Source organism: Molossus molossus, unplaced genomic scaffold, assembly GCF_014108415.1.
Source record: "Molossus molossus isolate mMolMol1 unplaced genomic scaffold, mMolMol1.p scaffold_m16_p_4, whole genome shotgun sequence".
Lineage (NCBI taxonomy): Eukaryota > Metazoa > Chordata > Mammalia > Chiroptera > Molossidae > Molossus > Molossus molossus.
The window spans coordinates 108,425,501-108,448,249 of record NW_023425377.1 but is presented as its reverse complement, the minus strand read 5'-3'; the positions used below and the strand labels follow the sequence as shown (position 1 = coordinate 108,448,249).

Here is a 22,749-nt window from a genome sequence, read left to right as displayed (position 1 = left end):
GATCCCCCTAACAGGACTGCCTGCACTGCCCCAATGGCTCCTGGGCACCTGAAATGTGGCCAGTGTGACTGGGGGACTCAATTTTAAATTTTACTTAATTTTACTTAGTTTGCATGAACATAGCAGCTCTTGCTCCACAGATGGACTCGAAACCCCTCCTGCTTCTGGAGCCTACACGGCTCACGGGGCCCTGCACCATCTGCACCCTCCGTTCTCTCTGCTCCCCAACGGAAGTCTCCATTCTCACAATCACCGTGATCTCTCTCCTTGGACCATGAACCCTTCGCTTCCCTTTGTCAGTCTGGCAAACTCCTATTTTGTCTTTGGGGTTCGGCTTAGCAACTGTTTCCCTCCCCTCATGCAGCAGCCCATTGGCACCTGCCACTTCCCCCTCCAGACGCTGCGCGTGGTCCTCAGTCCTGATGGAGCCCCTGCCACGCAGCACTGCAGCCCCCTGCTGGCCGGCCGGCGCCCAGGAGACTGGCAGCTTTGCGAGGGCCGGGACCACGCCTCCTTCGCGGGGACCACGCCTCCTTCCCCGGGACCACGCCTCCTTCGCGGGGACCACGCCTCCTTCCCCGGGACCACGCCTCAGCACTGGCAGGTGCCTGGCATTGGAGGCTGCCTGCCAGGGGCTCACGTCCCGGGAGCATCACCCTCCTGCTCGGAAGCGGAGCCCCTCACAGCACTTCTCTGCGCACCCCGTGGGGACTGTTCTGGAAGGGTCGCTGAAGTAGGAATGTCACAGAGCAGGAAACACCTGGGCAACGGAAGCATCTTCTCTGATGTAGTGTCCTGCCCATTCAGACCCTCTTCTGACGGGTTGAGGAGAACAGTAATCCCGCGGTTCTGCTGCCCCTCACACTGTGAACTGAGTGCAAACCAGGGAGCCAGAGACACACAATCACGGCCACCGACGGCCACGGCCCTACAGCCACTATTGTGTGAACAAAGAAAACAGGTAAGGACACCTTCACATCTGCAAGGGGTTACGTCTTCCAGGGGCTTCGTGGCTCCAGCTACGGGCATGGAAAACACCCAGTCATCAAGTCCCTATTTTGCAATACAAGAACACCAACCTATTTCCTCTATTCTCCCCACTTTTAGTTTTAAATACATTTGATGCCTCCCCCCCAATTATACAAACATAAAAATGTTGTAAATGAAAATAAGCATCCGGCACAATTCCCCCAGGGCCACACATTCTGTACTGCGCCACGCCCCCGCCACGAGGACTCGGATGAGGCAGCAGTGGCCCTGGCCACGACGGGAACGTGGGAGACGGAAAGCCACGAGGAAGGAGTCCCACCAACTAGGGAAGGAGTAACATCTGGCAGCTCAGCTCCTCACTGCATTTGGAATCTTCACCTAAGACTTCTCTTCAAGACGAGTGGGTTCACATCGTTTGCATCCTCTCGTCCCCCGGTGCCCCGGGAGATCAGGCTCGGCTCCAGGCTGACTTAGGAACAAACACAGCTTCCTGTTTTAGAAGCTTTCTTAGTCACAGTCTTGGGGAAGAAGGCAGAAACATGCTAACAATTACATAGCTGTTTCACTCAGTCAGACAGATGTGGCTTTGAATCTCTCTCTCTCTCTCTCTCACACACACACACACACACACACACACACGCACACACACCTGTGGAAGTGCCAGCGCTGGGCGCCTGTTACAGATACAGAATCAAATAGTCTCATTTCACTGTCCCCTGAGCCACGAGAAGAGAGGGACATTCCCTCCACACGCCGAGTGGCATGGCCAGCCTGGATTCATCCTTAGCAGTGTTTGGATATCACCCAGGACGAGGTTTTCAGTCACCAACATTGGTCCTTCCTGATGGTCACCTCACAGCAATCTGCCCTTCATCTCCATCATCAAACACCTTTTATCCTTCAGCGAATCAGAAAGGGGCTCAAGCACACCCCAAAATGTTTTTAGCAAGAAGGCCAGCTCCCCCAGGAACTTCTAGCAGGGAGCGAGGAAGCTGGCCTTGGTGAGCCCTGGGTCTTGTGTACGTGGAAACGGGGGAGTGAAGTCTAAGTGACACCACCGGCGAAGGAACGTGCTCCCGGCCCTGCACTGCGGAGCGGGCACCAGGCCGACTGGCCTCGCCAACCTGTTTGCCCTCCCCTGCAAGGCACTGCTGTGCTGTTTAAATCTCTGTACTTAGAATAAATTAAAACTGCTTGATGGGTGCTGTTCGGTGGTGCAGTGCACTGAGCTTTCTGCTGTCCCCGGGCCACCTTCTGTGGTGGGCCCCTGTTTTGGCCTCAGGACTTTTCTTGAGAGAAATTGCTGGGAAAGACGGAGAACAGAATCGAACGTGGAAGCGGTAGGCTGTCCAAGTGGTGGGCCGGGCAGAGCCAAGCTGGGGGCTCGCGTGGCTCCGTGTGCGTGAGAGAGGCTGACAGCAGGTCTGCGCCGTCTCACAGCCACCTCTGCGCGGTCACCTGGGAATGACGCGGCCACGGCCCGGACGCCAAGGCGCCCGCGGATTACATGGGCATGCGCGTCCCACAGTAACTGAACAGAATCGGCTGCCTGCAGCAACGTCTGTCTCCTGGGTTGGTGACTGTGTCACTGAAACGTCACGCCCTCCCCAGTGTGCACGTGTAGGGGCTGCTGTATAACCACAGGGTCCCCTGCGCAGCCACCGCCTTCCCTGGCCCGGCAGCAGGAAGCCTTGGCCGGGGTCGGCTGGAGGAGACCCACGAGGTCGTGGTGCTTCCCCTGGTGCAGCAGACCCTCACCTCACCTGCTTCCTCTGGTCAACAAGACCAGGTTCACTGCCTTCGGGGTGTAACACATGCCCCCTAAAATAAGGCATTCTGGAAGCTGGGGCAACCAGCCAATGGGGACAAGAGCCGATGAGCTGGGAGGCTGGAGCGCACTGCAGCTGTTTCGGTCTCCCTCGCTGCTATTCTCTTACCTCCAAAGACGCACCAGCCTGCCACCCCCAGCTGTCAGCCTAAAGCTCCACCTGACAGTGCGGTTGAGAGCACTGGACAGCGAGTCAAGAGGGACCTTGAGAAGTAACCCTCTGTGTCCTGGTCTCTTCTCTGAAATAAGATCCTCTGACACCACCGGGGGAGCCTTCCACCATCCCTGCCCAGCAGCTGGCTCCCGCACTTTCCCGACAAGGCTTTCCATCCACCCAGAATAAACACCGGTGAGCCCCAAATGCAGGGTGTGCTCACCTCTTCTGGGTTCTCAGCACTCAAGCTCCCAGAAGCCAGGCTTTGGGTCCCTTCCCCTAGTCCCATGTCTGACACTTTCAGACATGAAGTATTTGCTGGATGAGATGAACATCTTCCTCCCTTACACCTGTGGGGGATTCCTAAGGACAGGCATTCTGTTCACACGTGCACCTTTGGTCTAGAACTTGGCAGGGGCTCGGTGACACATGAATGAATGAAAATATGAGCACACATTCTCCCAAAGGTCTCACCGCCCAGGCGACCAATTTCAGCTCCTGACTACCTTCTGCCTTGTCTTATGCACCAACTGCCCATCTAGAATCTAAGCTATTTGAGGGCTAGGTCAGTGTCATTCATTCATTTTGTATTCTCTGTAGCCTTATCAATTTGATAGGCATGAGGTATACTTTTGCTAGTGTGTATACTGGAATAAAGTTGATTAAAGGTCAAGCAGTAGTGTTTTTGTCTCTAAGAAATATGATTAATATCATCATTCAACATTTACTAACTGTGCTATATACTGATCATAACATAAATAGTGCTTGTTCTCTATGAATGAAGTTATCAATAAATTCATTACAAATGGGCTTCTTACACTTGCAGGAAATTAAATGCTACTCCTAACAAGAGGGACTAGCTAGACAATGACTATTAATTGTCAAGTCTCTCTAGAAGAATAAGGAATCTGTATAGTTTACGTATAACACCCAAACAACACAAAAATACACCCATTCCTTGGAACCTGATCACAGCTGCTTTCTTTGACGCTGAGGAAAAACTGATGCTCAGAGGGCTTGTGATTCCTTCAAGTTGTTGACCGATTCATATACTTAACTGCCAACCTGTTCTTTCAGAGAATGTTACCTTCACTCACCTTAGCATATTTCTGCCAACACGTGTGCCATGTGGGACAAGTCCACGTTTTGAGAGCTGTGCACGCATGTCCTGAGCTCTATGGGCATGTGTCCTGAAGTGTGGCACAATATGCACACTTTTTAAAGCAGAACACTGACTTATGTTCATAGCGTTCCTACTTGGGGGACTCTCAGGAACTAATGCTGTCTTCCCACCAGGTGATCAGGACTCAGCTCTGAGCACAGAGCCAGGCCGCATGTAGCAGGGTGTTCCCTGGAAGAGAGTTCCACAAATGCTGACTCACTGATTAACTCTAATGAAAAAGCCGTGGGCAGTTTCAAGTCTGTGTAAGCACGAATGTTAAAAAGATCCCTCTAGACTTACAGTGCATTTTTCAATGTTCTGTCTGGAAGACGAATATAAATAGAACTTTCAAGATGCGTCTGGTTAGGCTACTTCTAGGAGCAAACTTCAGAAAAATCATTTAAAATAAAGAATTTAGAATTAAAATGATTCCAATGATTCCCCAAAGCATATTCTCCTTCTAGCCAAAATAGAATGGACTGGATTTACATTGCCACCAGGACCAACCAAAACTGCTCAGAAAAAAACATACAATATGGTTTTCAAGACACTACATGTCAGTCAGTGAAGGGCAGTACCTCAAGACAACGAGAAAAGCTTTGTGACAATGGCTTAAACAAGGATTCCTTAGATACACCACCAAAAATGTGACTCATAAAAGAAAAAATAAGCAACTGGGCTTCATTAAAATGAAAAAATCCTGCTTTTCCAAAGACATTGCTAAGAGGATGAAAAGATAAGCCACAGACTGGGAGAAAATACTTGCAAATAACATATTTTATAAAGGAGTGGTGTCTAGAATATATAAAGAATTCTCAAAACTCAACATTCCCATTAAAAACAAGCAATTCAATTTTTAAAAAAACGAGCCAAAGAACTGGACACTATACCAAATAAGACAAAGACAGTAAATAAGTGCATGATAAGATCATTAAACATTAGGGAAATGCAAATTAAAACCGCAGTGAGATTCCGCCACACAGTTATTGCAATGGCTACATCTAGGAAGACCAGTCGTACAGAGTGTTAGTAAGGATGTCGAGCAATTCGAACTCACTCGTCAAGGGAATGTACAACTAACTGTACAAGCACTTTGGAAAAGAGTTTGGCAATCTTACAGAAAATGGAAACACATTAGCCATAGGACCCAGGCATTCCACTAGGGGGGGTTCACCCAAGGAAAAGCGGGTGCTGTCCATTCCAGGACTTGTACACACACGTGCGGTGCAGCTTTCTCTGTAGCAGTCCCCTATCAGGAAACAACCCGCAGGCCCATCCACAGGTGACGGGACTGCAAAATGTGGGCTATCTGTACCATCCATGCTCCTCAGCCATGAGTGAGAACTAAGTACTGACGCATGCAAGAGAATGGATGGCTCTCAAAATAATTATGCTGAGGGAAGGAAGCCAGACATATACATGTATGATTCCATATATATGAAAGTCCAGAATATATAAACAAATAGATTATATAAACTCTAAAATATATAAAACTCTAGAATATATAAACTAATCTACATTGCCAGAAAGCAACTAGGGAGCAGTAGGTAGGAAGAAAGGTTAAAAAGGGGTACAAGAAAAGTTTTGGAGTGATAGATGTGTTCATTGTCTTGTGATGACAGCGTCATGGCGTCAAGCTTCTCATATGGTACACTTGAAATATGTTGAGCTCATTGTGTATCATTTATAACTTGATTTAAACAAACTAAAAAGAGCTCCCACAACTACATCAAAGTTACAACCAAACTACAGAAAAACCATCATTCAAAACCACCTGAAATCAAGCTGAATGGAAGTCCTACAACTACAAAATTAAAGAAGAAGCCACATTGAGACTGCAATCAAGACTCAATTACAATAGAAGGATGTAAAGTCCACACGAGGGGTGCACCTTGAGGGCCCAGCTGGGAGATCAGGGAGGCTGTGCCACTGGATCCTACAGGACACCTATTATAACAGGCCACCCTAGGAGTGCAGGAGACATAGCAACTCTACCTAATACATAGAAACAGACACAGGGAGGCAGCCAAAATGAAGAGACAAAGAAACAGGTTCCAAATGAAAGAACAGAACAAAACTCCAGGAAAAAAAAAAACTAAGTAAAATGGAGATAAGCAACCTAACAGATGCAGAGTTCAAACCACTGCTTATAAGGATGCTCAATGAACTTAGTGAGAACTTCAATGAACTTAGTGAGGGCTCAAGAGCATAAAAAAGGGTCAGTCAGAAATGAAGGAGGCACTAACTGAAATAAAGAATAATTTACACAGATTCAATAGTAGAGTAGGTAAAGCCAAGAAACAAACCATCGATTTGAAATATAAGGAAGCAAAAAACACCCAATCAGAACAGCAAAAAGAAAAAAGAATAAAAAAAAAATGAGGATAGTATAAGGAGCCTCTGGGACAACTTCAAGTATACCAACATTTGCATCTTGAGAGTGACAGAAAGAGAAGAGAGACAACAAGAAATTGAAAACCTATTTGAAACAATAATGATAGAAAACTTCCCTAACTTGGCGAAGGAAACAGACATACAAGTCCAAGAAGCACAGAGAGTCCCAAATAAGATGAACCCCTAGAGGCCCACACCAAGACACATCATCATCAAAATGCAAAAGGTTCAAGACAAAGAGAGAATCTTAAAAGCAGCAAGAGAAAAGCAGTTAGTTACCTACAAGGGCATTCCCATAAGGTTGTCAGCTGATTTCTCAAAAGAAACTTTGCAGGCCAAAAGGGAGTGGCAAGAAACATTCAGAGTGATGAAAAGAAAGATTACAACCAAGATTACTCTATCCTGCAAAGCTGTCATTTAGAATCGATGGCCATATAAAGAGTTTCCCAGACAAGAAAAAGCTAAAGGAGTTAATCACCACCAAACCATTATTATATGAAATGTTGAAGGGTCTTCTTGAAGAAAAAGATAAAAAACATGAACAAATAAAATGGCAATGAATACATATCTATCGACAATTTAATCTATAGACAAAATGAACAAGCAGAACAGAAACATTCTCATAGATACAGAGAACATTTTGTTGGTTGCCAGATGGGTGAAAAAGGTGAAGGGATTAAGAAGTACAAATTTGTTGTTAGACTGACAAACCTCAAAGGGAAGGGGGCTGGGCGGTAGGAAGAAATAAACCAAAGAACTTTTATGCATATATGCATAACCAGTGGACACCGACAACAGTGTGGGGAAAGGCAGGAGGGGGTGGGAGCAGGGAGGAGGGGGTCAACAGGGGAAAAAGGAGGAACATCTGTAATACATTCAATAACAAAGATAAGTTAAAAAAATAAACTAAACTAAAATGAAGATGACAAAAAAAAATAAACATACTAAAATGACAATGATTTTCCCTGGGGGGTTTTGCAGAACATTACCACATAGGATATAGCCACATGGCGACTTGAGATCCTATCTGGTGCCCAGCACTGTGCTGGCTCACAGAAGCAGCTGGAGACGATGGTGTGACACATGGACCAGGGGGTGGCCCCTGAGTTATTTCCACGGTGCTGCTCTGCTGCAGCCACAAAGATCCTGAAAGGCCACTGACAAACAGTTGTAACTTCTGTTGTCTCATTACCTGCAAATGGCTACAAAACGCATGATCTGTTATGTGTGTGATGACAATTACACACTCATTTTGACACTGCCCTTGTGCCTGCCCACACATCTGAACAGATGAGAATCATCAAGGAAGAACCACAAAGCGCCACTGTAAGCCCCAGTCAGAGGGATGTGCGATACAGGCATCAGGAGAAGGTCCCTGTGGCCCCGGTTCTCATGCAGATGATCTACGCTCCACGCTCTGGTTTCCTTTATTCCCTTCCATGTGACTTGCAGAATGTCATTTGCTGTGTTCCCCGAAGGCTTGTTTGCCATCATCTCTTATTTCTAACATTTTCCATTAAAGCACACTCTTTAGGCCACTGATAATTAGCAAAACTATCCATCCCTGAATTCACTTTCTGGGAATCTGACTCATGCCATAGAAACGTGCAGAGAAAGCAAAGGTCACTGACAGGCAGTGGGCCTTCCGTGCGAAACACTGGAGAGGGACCTTCTTTTATCGAAACCCACAGAGCACGAGGTCCCACTGGCACAAACCGGTTTCTGAAGGATGAACCGCTGGTTCCAATGGAATATTATTAAAACACTGGTCATCAAGCCTGCAGCCGTTTCCTTAACAACAGAAACATATCTGAAGATGAATTTCTTATGAAAATCTATGGGTTGAGCTTGGGTGATCAATTCTACCCTGAAAAACGTATTAAAACCTCACAAACATGAAAAACAATTAGGCAAGACTGGTACAACTTTTTTTTTTTTTTTTTTTTAGCCAGAATGGAAGAACACGCTTGCATAGTGAAACAAGAAGCACATTTTAAATGACATAACAGGGTAAGTGATCCACATCAGTGTTTTGTAGGAACCTCTAACCAACACCTCCACTGCATCTATAACTGGTTAAGTGAGAAGAAACAAGCTCGGAATTTCCTCTCTGCATTTACATGAAAACAAGAAACGTGACTCCTGTGAAGAACAATGAATATAGAATTCACATTTTGGCAAAGGTTGAGATGATCCAAGCTGGCCCTGGACCACAAATAATGTTTTTGAAAGATTGGGTTATTAGATTAACAGTTGTAGCAGATGGACACTATTTCTGCAATGGGAAAGCAAACAGTTCTACTGACCAAACATTTCCTAAACTGCAAGCAGGAATGTGAAACTTGACCTGACCTGGGCCAGGACACGGGTCCTGCCGTGTGGTGCCCATTTCTCTGGTCCTGCTCAGCGAGGGAAAGAGCCATACCCTTGACTTGAAATGAAAATGTCCTTCCGAATCAGGTCTCACCTCCTGCTGCCTCCCGCTGGACAACTGACCTCCACTCCTCCCAAGGTCCGAGAACTTTCTCAGCTCTCCCCTCGCCTTTGGTGAACAGGTGTGGTTGCTAGCCCTGCACTGAAGGGGCATCGAGGGGCAATACTTACATCATGCATGGAGTCCAGAAGCTTGGTCAGCTGATAGAACCTCTGCCAACTCTGCCCAGAATTGTTGGGACACTTCGTTACCATCTTCCTCAGTTCTTTGATGTAATTTGTCCTCATTTCTTCAAACGCAGCTTGGCTTTTGAGGCCATCCTTTGGAACTGTGTATAAGGATAACAGACAGGTCAATTCCCAGGATGGAAAACGGCTTTCGCCCTGGCCGGTTTGGCTCATTGGTTAGAGCGTTGGCCTGTGGTCCGGAGAGACCCGGGTTCGGTTCCCGCTAAGGGCATGTTCCTCGGTTGCAGTTTGGCCCTGGCCCTGGTTGGGTGGTGCAGTGGCAACCACTCGATATGTCCCTTTTATGTCCATGTTTCTCTCTCTCTCTCCCTCCCACTCTATCTGAACAAAAAATGGAAAAATGTCCTCTGGTGAGGATAACAAAAAGAAAACAGCTTTCACATCTTAGCAGTTAAAGGGCCTGGAATATTTTGAGGTTGTTAGGTTCACTTTGAGAACGATACTGAATCTCGATTAATTGCATAAAGTCCATATGACAGTTATCTAATGGTAACTCTTGTACACACACATATATACAAAAGAATAGTAATAACCACTATTTATCAGGAATATGTTATTATACACTTTGCATATATCAGCTCACTTAATCTTGACACCAGTCTTACGACATAACCATTATATTACTCTTATTTTGCAGATGAAGAAACTGAGGACTGGTGGTTTAAACACTAGTCCAAGGACACAATAAATGGCAGAGAGGGGACTGCCATAAACCTAGACTGGTCTGTCTCCAAAGCCTGCCTCTTGACCACAAAGCTTCATGGCCTCGTGGCCCATCATCAAAGTGTTTTATGTACCCTGACTTGCCAACACCTCAGAGGTAGGAAAACAGACTTTGATTTTCCAGGACAACTGGAAGAGCCACAAGCCACAGACAATCTAAGCTGGAGCTAGAATTAGAAAGCAGTGTCTTCATATTCAAGTTCAAATATCAAAGACGCTTGGGGAAAACTGGCCATCCACCAAGGGGAGAATGTGCATACAAAGAAGCACTTTCCATTCTCTTTGCCCCAGATCACATGACCCCTGGTGTTGCCATGTGACCTCCCAGACAACCTGAGGGGGTGGGGGTGCTGGGCAGCCAAGGGAAAAAGCTAAAACTTTCAAAGAGAATAAACCACATTCCTCTTTACCTTTGATAAGGTAGAAAATGTAGAATTTTATTTTCTTCTTTCCTTTATTTAGTGACTAGCTGACACTAACATTCTGAGTTTGAAACTGCTCTTACTGTCACTTAATGACACAACATCCTTGTTACTCTATCATAGCAGGATGCATAATAACTGACCAGGGTCCGTCCTCAGCACTTTGTACTGGCTGAGTCCGTTTCTGAATTATTATGTGCAACCCTGGAAGCCAGAAATACTACTGTTTGCAAATAAACCCTGTGGTCCTGTATAAAGATATGAATTATCTGGCAAAATTAACTTCACATATTATGCTAATAATCTTCTCCTTGAGTTTAATTGTTGAGGCTTTTGATTTGTGGTTGTCTAAGTCTACTTTTGTGGGGGGAAATAAATCCCTAATAGCAACTGCACAAATTCCTGAGGCTTCCACGATATTAGTTGTGGTTTCAAATATCTGACATTCACATTAAGAATCAAATGCCATCTATTATATACTGATAGTTTTATTTAAAATGAAAACCTTGTTTAGAAAGTATAAAAAAAACTAAAGAAGGATGGTAATAACCAGGATGTTAATATTAAAGCTATAGATTCGTTTTCTACAAAAATTTTACTGTTAACCTCAAACTTGCTAAAAGAAACTGAAAGTTGGCAAATAACAGCCTACTCTTCCCAACCACAACTTAAAAAAACATGTTTTTATTGATTTTAGAGAGAGAGGAAGGGAGAGGGAGAGAGAGAGAAACATTGACTGGCTGCCTCCTGCACACCACCTACTAGGGATTGAGCCTGCAACCCGGGCTTGTGCCCTGACTGGGAATCGAACTGGTGACCTTTTGGTGCAGGGATCGACACTCAACCACTGAGTCACACTTGCCAGAGCCCATATATTAACTTTTTAATTTATAACATTTTATGGAGTAAACCTTCTGTTTTCCAGTCTAGATATTTTTATGGGTATCATCCTATACATGAAAAATTTACCTAAAATTAGAATATGTCAATAAACTTCATGACTATATTTCAATACTATTTGACACATATATACAAATATTAACCAAAGACCTTCATATTTCTGATCGATGTGTTATCAGAAGTTCTCAAATTATGAACATCCCGTGTTAAATATTACTTATATGTTACTGTGGCGACTGAACTATATCGTACCAATTTTCCAGCTAGATATCTTAGAAGCTGAAACAAACCCACAAATAAAGAGCTCGCAGGCAGAGCCTCCGATTCGGGAGGTCTGCCAGATTTCCTGAATGTCTTATGAAGCAGCACGGGCTGCTGGAAATCGTCCAGAACCCATGGCTGGAGCAGAGCAGAGAGACCCCGGGCGGAAGTGCGTCTGCCCTCCTTCAGGGGCAGGACAAGCCCCAACTTCTTGATGTCACTGCTGAAAAGTCTCCTGGAACACTGGACATCAGGTGTGCCACTTATCTTCTTAAGTAAGAGGAAGGATGCTCAGGCATTCCACAGATTTGCAAAGTAAGTGCACTGAAGCCCGCCGTTTCTGTGATTCAGAAAATTCTTGTTTCCCTCTCTTTTTATTTTGCTTTTCCTGCATCTATAAGAAATTCAGAATGGAAAGTACTGAGCTCCTTGGAAGCTAATACAGCAACCTGGACAGCTTCACAATCATATCAGAGTTGATCATAGGCTGGCTGGATTAAATGCACTATATAAAAGGGTAAGACGCCAATTAAATTTGAGTAGTCAAAATTTATAAAGCATTAGTATCACATAGATTTTTAGAAAAAATATTTAATTTAAATTTTCTATTATCTGGTGTGTGGCGTGTGTGTGTGTGTGTGAGTGTGTGTGTGTGTGTGTACAGGTACACATTTAAAAGATCTTTCTAACCAGTAATGGTTAACGACAGAGCTTGGAAAGAGGAGTAAGATCAGTCACTGACTTTAAAGACTATTTCCAAGGTTACATTCCAGAGAGGAAAACGAGGACCCGAGGGGCACCCACACCTTGAGGGATCCCGAGGTGGGGACAGAGCCGGGAGTCCTGACCCTGCAGGCAGATGCGGGCGAAGTCAGCCCTACGGGAGACGGGCTGTGTGCAAACAGCGAGGGGTGGGGCCTGTGGCAAAGGAGGGAGCATGCCCTGCCCCTGGCAATCGAACTCCATGAAAATAAAATAAGACAAAAGGCCAAAAGCAACCTAAGAATCCTGACCTGGCCAAAGGAAACACAGCTGCGAGGTGTGGCCACCTCCCTGCCAGGCTGCCGAGGCCCCTCGGCAGTCCACTCCGCCGGCCCGCCAGTCCACGGCCCCTGCGGCGGTCACTGCACAGCCCCCCTCCGCAGCCCTGGTCCTGCTCCCTGCTCCTGGACGCGAAGCCCACCCCCGGGGGGATCCTAACTCACAGGGGACACTGCACAAATGTCACTGTGGGCCTTTCTGTCAGCTCCACCACGGGGCAATTAATCTCAGAGGGCTGTTTTCGGCATTAAATTAGATAATATATGAAAGCACCCCAAAAACTGAAAGGCACTAAACATATATGAAGCAGATTCTTTTTTTTATCCTCACCAGAGAACATTTTTCCAGTTTTTGTACAGATAGAGTGGGAGGGAGAGAGAGAGAGAGAGAGAGAAACATCGACGTGAAAGGGACACATTGAGTGGCTGCCACCTGCACGACCAACCAGGGCCGGGGACAAACTGCAACTGAGATACATGCCCTTAGCAGGAACCGAACCCGGGTCTCTCCGGATCGCAGGCCGATGCTCTAACCGCTGAGCCAAACCGGCCAGGGCAAAGCAGATTCTTATCCGCTGTCACCACCGCATCCCTGATCCTGCTGGACCTGAATGAGGCTCCCTCTTCACAGACCCAGCGCCTCTTCGCTGGAAATAGCATCTCTTCTTACTATTCTATCCTCGTTTCCTTGATGTCTCTTTCCTCCGAAGGACTCTACTGCACACTGCCCCGTCTCCCAACCCGATTCACGAGCCAAGGGAGGGCTGGGCACACTCTGGATGCCAGAGCATCTCTGCCCAGGCCAGGTGCTCGGCCACTCAACAGCTGCGAGTCCTCTGACGTCCATGCCGCACGCTCGGCATCCAGAACATGCCTCGGCTTCCTCGGTGGCCGCAGCCCGCAGCCGAGGGGTTTCCTCTCAGAGTCCCCTGCCACCATTCCTGGCCTCGCCCGCATCTGACGTGAGCTTCCTCAGATTCTTTCCCCTGCCTGAAAATGCCTGTGCCCTGGTCTGCGAAAACAGTGCTCGATATCACTGCCAAGGCTAGTCCTATCCTCTCTTGTCTCTCTGGCAGCTTATGCCATCAACTCGTACTTGGTTCCAGAAGCCTAACACAGCTCCCCATCCATCTGCAGGTCCCTGCCCGATGCCCAGTGGTCAACTCCGGCAGGCGTCTCTCAACTCGCCCTGTGCACACCCGGCTGTCAGTCCTTCCCTCGGAGGAATCCAGTCGTGGCCTCTGCCCTGTTCACCCTCCCTGACGGCTGTGCCCCTGCAGCCTGGGCCGTCCCCTTTCACGGGTCGACTGGACCTGTTCTCGTCTTTCTGTGGCCGGCAACCCCATCACCAACTGAGTCCAGACTACAGTTTCCTATAAGGATAATCCCAAGTTTATATCTCAACACCTGACCCTGTCTTCTGAGTTCCAGTCCCAGATGAGCTCCATCTTTTGGCTTCTCTATTAAGATCCATCTAAAAACTAACATCCAAAATAAAACCCACTTTTTACTCCATAAAACCTGCTCTGACTCCCAACCAGAGCACGTTTCTCTCCAGGGCATCTCTGCCGTCCTGGTCGTTTCTCTGGGCTCCAGCTGTGTCACTTCCGACCCAGACCATTTTCACCTCCTCTTCCGGTCAGTTGCCAAGGCCACCTCTGCGGTGTTGCCTGAACGCGTCTGCTCCTGTCCACCGTCATCCGGGCATCATTCCGGCAGCCTCGCAGGTCTCTGTGCTTCCCGTCAGGGTCAGCTCTGTGTCTCCCGTCCTCTCTAACCCAGCCTACTTCCAGACACACCCTCGGGCATGGAGCACAGCGCCCTCACGCCACCCCCCCTGCCCACGGCCTCCAGTGTCCTCTGCCCACCTGGCAAGGCCAGGACTTCAACAGGTACTGGTACCGGGTCCAAGCTACATCCCAACCCACTCCCCATTCCTCCCCAGCCCAATGTAACCGGATATTCCTTGAAAAATTAAATACTTAAATATATTAAAAATTTAAAAATCAACAGGCAAAACAACTTTCCAGAGCTAAGTGCTATTGCCTGGTAGGGGTATGGCTACTGCCTGGTAGGGGTATGACTACTGCCTGGTGTGGGTATGGCTTTGCCTGGTACGGGTATGGCTTTGCCTGGTACGGGTATGGCTATTGCCTGGTGTGGGTATGGCTATTGCCTGGTGTGGGTATGGCTTTGCCTGGTAGGGGTATGGCTTTGCCTGGTAGGGGTGTGGCTTTGCCTGGTACGGGTATGGCTATTGCTTTGCCTGGTACGGGTATGGCTATTGCTTTGCCTGGTAGGGTATGGCTACTGCCTGGTAGGGGTATGGCTATTGCCTGGTAGGGGTATGGCTATTGCCTGGTAGGGGTATGGCTATTGCCTGGTAGGGGTATGGCTATTGCCTGGTACAGGTATGGCTTTGCCTGGTAGGGGTATGCTCTCCTGCATTTCCACACTCCCTCACACAGTTACCTGACAGGATTCCATCCCAGGCCTCATACCCAACCCCCAACCCTTCCAAAGCTCCCCAAGATTCAGTTTCCCCCTGCCTCCCTCTCTGATCCCCAGAGCTGACCATGCTGTTCCGTCTCCAAGCGGCCATGGCTGAGTCTCTACCACAGCCGCAATCCCTCTCCGCACTGTACTGAACGAGGTCTGCATTCACCGACAGTACAACTCCCCCAGGGCAGAGACCGCGCCTCGTTACCCAGTGTTCCTGAAGGAATGCAGGGACGAGCTCTTTCGTACCCCCACGCTTCATCCTCTGCCGGCAACCTAGCCCATCAAGGCCCAAAGCCCGCCTCCCAGCTCCTCAAATTCTTCCTTTTTATTCCAACTCCCCGGTACCCGAAATAGGCTACTCCCCAAAGGGGAGATGGCCCGACAAGGGAGCGGCGTGCCTGGGTGGGCATCGGGTGGCACGACTCACTTGTGCTTAGCAGCAGCAGCACTTTCATGATGGTGTACTCTTCAAAGGTGAGCTGCAGGCGGACGAACTGAAGGCTGATTTGGTGCATCCCCTGGCACAGCTCGTACATGGCAGACTGATGCATCTTCTCTCTGCAAAGGCAAAGAAAAAAACGTCTGAGATCTCAAGGTTCGTTATGAAACCAGACTAGCAGCCCGAGGCAGCCTCGCGAGCGATCTGAATCAGTCTTCCTTTTGGCGTCAGCATGGAACAGATGCCCATTTTGAAGACAACCTGGGTGCCTTTCCTAGGGACTGGCACATCGCTTCCAGACCAACACTCCATGCCATGTACTAGCGCCCTGGAAGAACGTGTCAGGAGCACTGAGACCAACCTTTCTCAAAGTGTGCCATCATTTCATTTTGTGCTGAACAATAATGACTGAGGTGGTGTGGTTATCGTGAGATCACCCAGGGAGCAGAGAAGCCGCTGTGACGCGGGGTGAAGCCCACAGGCTTGGTCCTTGTCAGTCACACACCAGGCACTCACTGTTTGGAACACAGGATAGTGAGGACCAAATCTAGTTTCCACATGGGCCCCTTACAGAGGTCCTGAAATTTGTTTCTCGACTGTTTGCAGCAGCATGTTTAAAACGGGAAATGAAACAAAATTTGAAAAGGTGAGAACCTTGACTGGAACTTTTTGGTAAAGAGAGAAATGACATGGGAGTTTGCACATGTTTCCATTCATTCAAACAACCAACCGAACTTCTTCCGCCACAAAATCCAAATCACAAAAATCCACGTTGTATTATGACAAAAATCATTACTTCCTCTTCTCATAGGAAGGCAGGCATCACTTGGTGTTTGAGATGTATTTGCTCACAGTAATACATCTTTGGGAAGGCCGTGGCTAACCGCTGCTTTATATGGACTAGACTGTAATTAGTGAACACGAGACCAGGGAAAACTGGGAAAGGGCTTGACGAAGGCCAAAGAAACAGAAAAAAGGTCATGATGGCTGACAGATGTCTATGAATGACCGAAAGGTGGGCATCAGTAGGAAAGCAACACTGTGATGCTTCTTCCAGGAAGCACTCTTGGATTCAACTGGCAGAAATCTCTCTCATCTCAACTCTGAAAGCCACTTGTAAAAAACTGATTATGCAACAGATAACATTTTTCTCTCTGTATTTTTATTTTTATTATTATTACTATGTCTTTCCTCTCTCATAATAAGCTGGAAGCTATTTTCAATTAAGGGAATATTTTAAACACACACACACACACACACACACACACACACACACACACACACAGAATAACAGCAGGAACCCATGCATCTGCAATCTAGAATTAACAATGCTAATATGTCTGCTGTATTTGCTTCAGATCATTACAAATTAAACATGAGAGAGCTCAGGTCTACTGTGTCTTCCTCCCTGACCCCACCCATGGGCCTCCTTCAGGGGAACCACTCATGGTGGGTGATGATCATTCCCTCAGATGTGTATATTTTACTGCACACGCGTGTATCTACAAACACAGCACACAGTGCTGCTTTGTTTTATGTAAATTTGAAACTAAATATGCACGTCCACCTGCAACCTATTTATAGTCAACGTTGTAATTCTGAGATGTATCCATTTTAACACCGGTAACTCTAAATCCATTCATTTTCATGGCTATAGTTCTCATCACTTGTGTGACTAGAGCCACAGTTCACTCATCCACTCCACTACTGATGGACACTTGGGTTGATTCCTCTTGACTGCCATTACCAGCGACGCTCGAGAACACCCCTGGGCACCCCTGCTGGACACAATGCAAACAGAACTGCTGGGCCGTAGGTCTGTGCACACCTGCTGCTCTCCCTCCAACCAGGAGGTGACAATGTCCCTTTGTTCCACATCCCCACCAATGCCCCTCATTGTCCAATTTAAATGGCCTGCCATCTGATGGGAGAAAGGGGAGCCCCACTGTTGATTCTCCTTGCATTTCCATGATCACTGGTAGGCTGAACATTTTTCAAATGTTTTCTGACCATTTGAAGTTTTTTCTTTGGTGATTTGTCTCTTCATAGCTTTACTCATTTTATTGTAAGTATTTTTCTTTCTATTACTAATACCATCTTTTAAAAAAATATTTTATTTACATATTTATTATTTTTTAATCCTCACCTGAGGATATGTTTTTTAAATTGACTTTTAGAGAGAGAGGAAGGGGGAGAGAGAAAGAGACAGACAGACAAGACAGACAGACAGAGACCCATCAGCAGCCTCCTATCCACACACAGACAGGGGATTGAAGCCAAAACCTAGGTATGTGCCTCGACCGGGAATTGAACCTGCCACCTTTTAGTATATGGGACGACGATGATGCAACCAACTGCGCCACCTGGCCAGGGCACTAACACTATCTTTATTCCTTATATATTTTACCTTAAAATTTTTTAGTGATATTCATTTCCTTCCTTCCTTCCTTCCTTCCTTCCTTCCTTCCTCCCTTCCTTCCTTCCTTCCTTCCTTCCTTCCTTCCTCCCTCCCTCCCTCCCTCCCTCCCTCCATCTCTTTCTTTCTTTTGCTCTCTTTTTAAAATATGTCTGGCAAATGCCAACCCCCCCCCCTTTTTTTTTATCCTCACCCGAGGACATTTTTGCAGATAGAGTGGGAGGAAGAGAGGGAGGAAGAGAGAGAGAGAAACATCGATGTGAGAGAGATACATCGAGTGGCTGCTACACACACGACCCCGACCAGAGCTGGGGAAAAACTGCAACTGAGGTACGTGCCCTTAGTGGGAACCGAACCCGGGTCTCTCTGGTCCGCAGGTCGACACTCTAACCACTGAGCCAAACCAGCCAGGGCCAGGACCCCCTCCCCCTTTTTAAGTCCCTAATTTCTAAACTTCCCACAGAACTATATATCACATGTCTCTTATAAACAGCAAAAAGATAGATTTTAAAAAATCTGAAAATCTTTGTATTTTCATAGCTCAGTTTTAATCTGTTTTCATGTATCATGATTACTAATATATTTGGATTTTTTTCTACCATTTTAACTTTCTCCCCCACCCCACCTCTCTCTCTCTTTCTTTCTTTCTTTCTTTCTTTCTTTCTTTCTTTCTTTCTTTCTTTCTTTCTTTCTTCCTCTCTCTCTCTCTCTCTCTCTCTCTCTCTCTTTCTTTCTTTCTACTCTCCTTCCTTTTATTGGGTTGGTGCCATGTTTTAAAAAATCCCCCTCTTGGCTCCTTGATTAAGAGGTATACACTCTATCCTTACTGTTTAAATAACTAAGTTATGAACTTGCATACTGAAACATCTAAAGTTAATCAACAGCTTTTCCATGAGAAAGAGAGAGATGTAGCCTGCGTTATCTTTGGTCCACTTCTTGCCTTCTTCCAGGTTACCGCTCTTTAGTGTTTAAATTCCAACTTGTTTTCCAATCGTCCCTGACAGCTGTCTCTCTCATACCCACACCCCATGTCTGTTTAGTTTCCAATGTGTCTCTCTGGCCACCACTGTTTCTTCATTTCCCTCTTTACTTCTGGGTTCACTTTCTTATTGAAGATTTTTTTTTTTTATTGTTTGGAATTCTTTCAGTTGCTGACTGTTCATCTTTCAGTCCTATGTTGTCTGAAATGTCTTTCTTTCACCTTCCTTCTGGAATGATAGTTTAAAAGCCACAGGTCTCTACCCTGACAGGTAATTTCCCTCAGTCCTGAGAAGAGGGTATTCCACCATGCCTGGGCCTTTCCTGCTGCTTCTAGGAAATCTCTTCTTCATCTGACCGTCATTTTGGACAGGTAACTTGCATTTTCTCTTAGGTAGCTTAAAAAAATTTCCTCTGTTAATCTGATGCCTGCAGTTTCATTGTCAAGTACCTAGTGCAGACTGAACCTTATTTCTCCTGCTCAGGGCTCAGTGTGTTTGTTTGTTTGGAAGATGCAGGTATTTCTTCAGTTCTGAAATGCTCCGAGCCATTGGTTTTCTGCCATCGCCACCCCATCCGCCTGTTTTCCTTGCTGAGCTCCTGGTAGCCGTGTGTTGGACCTTCACATTTGGTCTTCCATGTTAACCTCCCTTTCACATTACTGAGTTTCTCATCACGTTGTACTGCATTCAAGGTAATTTTCTCAGATCTATTTCCTAACTGTATCTTTCTTTTTCCGTGTCCACTCCCTTTAGTCTGCAGTGCTTTAATTATCATGGCAATATCTTTCATGTCTAGGTGCCTAGAAATGCTGTCTGGAGTCCTTTTTCAAACTTACGTTATACTGCATAAGATATTTCTTACTTTATGGTTATTATGTCTCCTTTCTCTAAATTATATCTTTACCTATTACAGTATATCTAAATAGTGTTAACGTATTTATTTTCTATTTTCTCCCAGAAATTTTTATGCAGTTTTTGGGGATGCTAACATGCATGTTTGGGCACATATCTGTGCTGTGGGTGAGTCCCAGGGCCACTGTCTCGTGGACGGGCCTCTGCCAGAAGTTTTAGCATTTGTAACTGTCAGTGGTGTATGTGTTTCACATGCTCTGGACCAGTGTTTATGCTCATTTCTCAGCTTGAATTCTTTTTGCGAGACTTGTGTAGTTTAAATTTAGACTCCACACTTCATGTGGTCCGTGCAGGCTTGTGTTTCTTATTTCTTCTAGCTTCCTTGCCATGTGCCTGGGCTGGCTGGCTGGTTGAGTTTTACTTTCCTTGTTACTAGACAGAAGACTCTTTACAGAGCCCTGGCTCAAGGCAAGGGGCTTGTCTCAGACCCCGGCCTTGCTGGAATTTCATTCTTGTCTGCTGTTCTGGTTGCTGTTCTAATACCTGCCTGGAAGGCATTCATCACGCCCAATAGTTTGTGGGCCAACTGTAGCTTTAGCTCCAAGTGAAACTCTGGCTGTGAAGTCCCTGCTCTTGTACATTTTCTTTTTTCGTTTGAACTTGGCTATATATTTAAGGCTTTTTTTTCTTTTTTAATGCAGCATTTCTATGTGTTTAGAGGGGAAGAACAAGGTTCATTTCAGCTGTACCATTCTGATCTCTAACTACATGCTTCTTAAAGGCAGGCTCTGGGTCTGGCTGAGCTTCTGAATGTCAAATAGAATATGACAGACGACTGCCATGTGTCAAGCTTTGTTCAATAAATATTGCATGAACGAACAAGAACGAGAGAAGAAAAAAGGAGAAAAAGTGAAGACAACAAAGAGAACTGAAGACACACAGCTTTGTACATGATGATGAAGATTAGAGAAAGGTAATACTGAAAATTTACAGAAAGATTAAATGGCTAATACAACAGATGTGGCATTTGTGAAGTTCTCAGAGAAGGAAGGCGCTGGGGTCGTGGAATGGCTGAGGCAGACTGGGGATCAGGATGTCCACGGAACGTCACACAGCACGCGTTCACGCCGTGCAGCTTCAAGTTGTACTGGTGCACTTGATTCCTTAAGCGTCCTTGTGCTGGAGGCGAGCGGGCACCCCGGCTTTGCCACACCAGGCCCTAGAGATGTGCAACCCACCCACCCTCCCATGTGCTGGCTTTGTGAGCCCCAGACTGTGTGGCTCCTGGGACCCAGGCATGTCATGTGTAAACAGGGACACTAACAGTGATCCCAGCCTCACAGGGATGTAGGACATAGATGTATCTATATAACGGAGAGAATAAAATGCTTCTGGAAAGACCAAGAATCGTTTTGGTTAAAACAAACCAAGAAATAATCGACTTCTTAAAATGACTCTCCAGGAAAGGGATCTTGTGTTATCATTGTTATTATTTCTCTGTGCGGGATGGGAGGTCAGGAGACCCACAGGAGAGAGTGCAGGTCTCAGGAAGGTGGAAGGGACTGAGAACTAAACACATCTGTGTCAGAGCGTCTGTCATCAGGTGTAACCACACAATCGCACACGTTCCTTAAAAAGAGACATCGGATGCTGCCTGAAAACAGATCAGAATGTTCATTGTGACAACACACCTAAAGGAAGCACTTTTTGCACTTCAGTGAACAGCATCTCTTAAGTCTTGAGGACTGAGTGACCCCATGGTCTTCAGCGCTAACTTGGAACGTCTACCATAGTTCACTTTCCTCTCGCGAATTCTCACAATGCCTCCTGAAAAATTATCCTCGTGGTCCCGATAAAGACATTTAGGTCCATAATGCAGCCAGGATCAAAACCCAGGTTCTTTTTTTTTTAACTTCTGAACTCATGCCTGTTTCAGAGTTCATTCCTGTTCCATTTGCTTTGTTTTGTTTTTTAGATTGCACATATAAGTGGAATCATATAAGAACAAAGTAGGGGCTGCCAGAGGGGTGAGGGAACAGGAGGAAAGGGGTGTAAATTAAGAAGTACAAACTCTCAGTTATAAAATAAGCCATGGGACGTAATGAAGAGCACAGGGAATATAGTTGATAACATCGTGATGACGATGGAGGGTGACAGATGGTTACTACACTTATTGTGGTGATCACGTCCTAAGGTATATAAATGTTGAATCACTATGTTATACACCTGAAACTAATATTGTATGTCAACAGTAATTAAAAAATTGAAAAGGACACACAAAACCCTTATGCCTTTTCCTCTGTCTATGCTACCAGCCCAATAGTTTTTAGCTCCTTTCTCCATAATATCTCTTTACAACTATAAAGAGATATTTGGTGTCTCATATGTTGTTATATTTTCAATCAATTGTTTATCCTTCGGCCCCCATTATGTGGTAAGATTTTGTGTTTTTGAATTCCGCTGTTTGTAGGGCATGAGATTGAGTTCTCTAAATGAAGAGTACTGTGCACGCAACATAGCTTGAAATTTCAAGAAAATAGGCCACCTTAAAAACACATTTTGCATCACATCATTTTTGCACAATTAGATGAAATGCACAGAAGTGTACATCCACAGAAGTTGAAACAAGGACACTCTTTTGGGCATGATGCTGATATTAATTTTGCAATATTACTTCACAGACATCTTTTTGCTACATGCTTTTATTCATTTAATAATCTTACCTCATTTTGAGTAGAATAATGTAAAAAAAAAAAAAGTGGACTATTTAGGGAAAGAGATGAATTTTGTACAATGCTTCTAAAAGATAAAAGTAAATGCAAATGTCGCCCTTGAACAGCAGACTAATACGAAGGCAGGAGGCGATGACCAAGTTAGAAAATGTCCCTGCACCAAAGTGAACACTGGACCTGAATAACGGAGGGCCATCAGTCTCTGCCTGTGACCCGTGGTACCCCAGCCATTTCCAAGCATCATTTCATCTGCAAGAACAGAACAGCCTCGC

General features: G+C 46.0%; 1 protein-coding gene across 1 annotated transcript in view; it reads right to left on the bottom strand.

The window, feature by feature from the left end:
• NR3C2 (nuclear receptor subfamily 3 group C member 2) overlaps positions 1-22,749 on the bottom strand; it is a 311,485-nt gene that overhangs the window by 17,349 nt on the left and 271,387 nt on the right. The window contains exons 7-8 of the mRNA XM_036240956.1: positions 15,486-15,616; positions 9,133-9,290 (exon numbers count right to left, since the gene is read on the bottom strand). Coding sequence (XP_036096849.1) covers positions 9,133-9,290; positions 15,486-15,616 — 289 coding nt within the window. The remainder of the gene's footprint in view (positions 1-9,132; positions 9,291-15,485; positions 15,617-22,749) is intronic.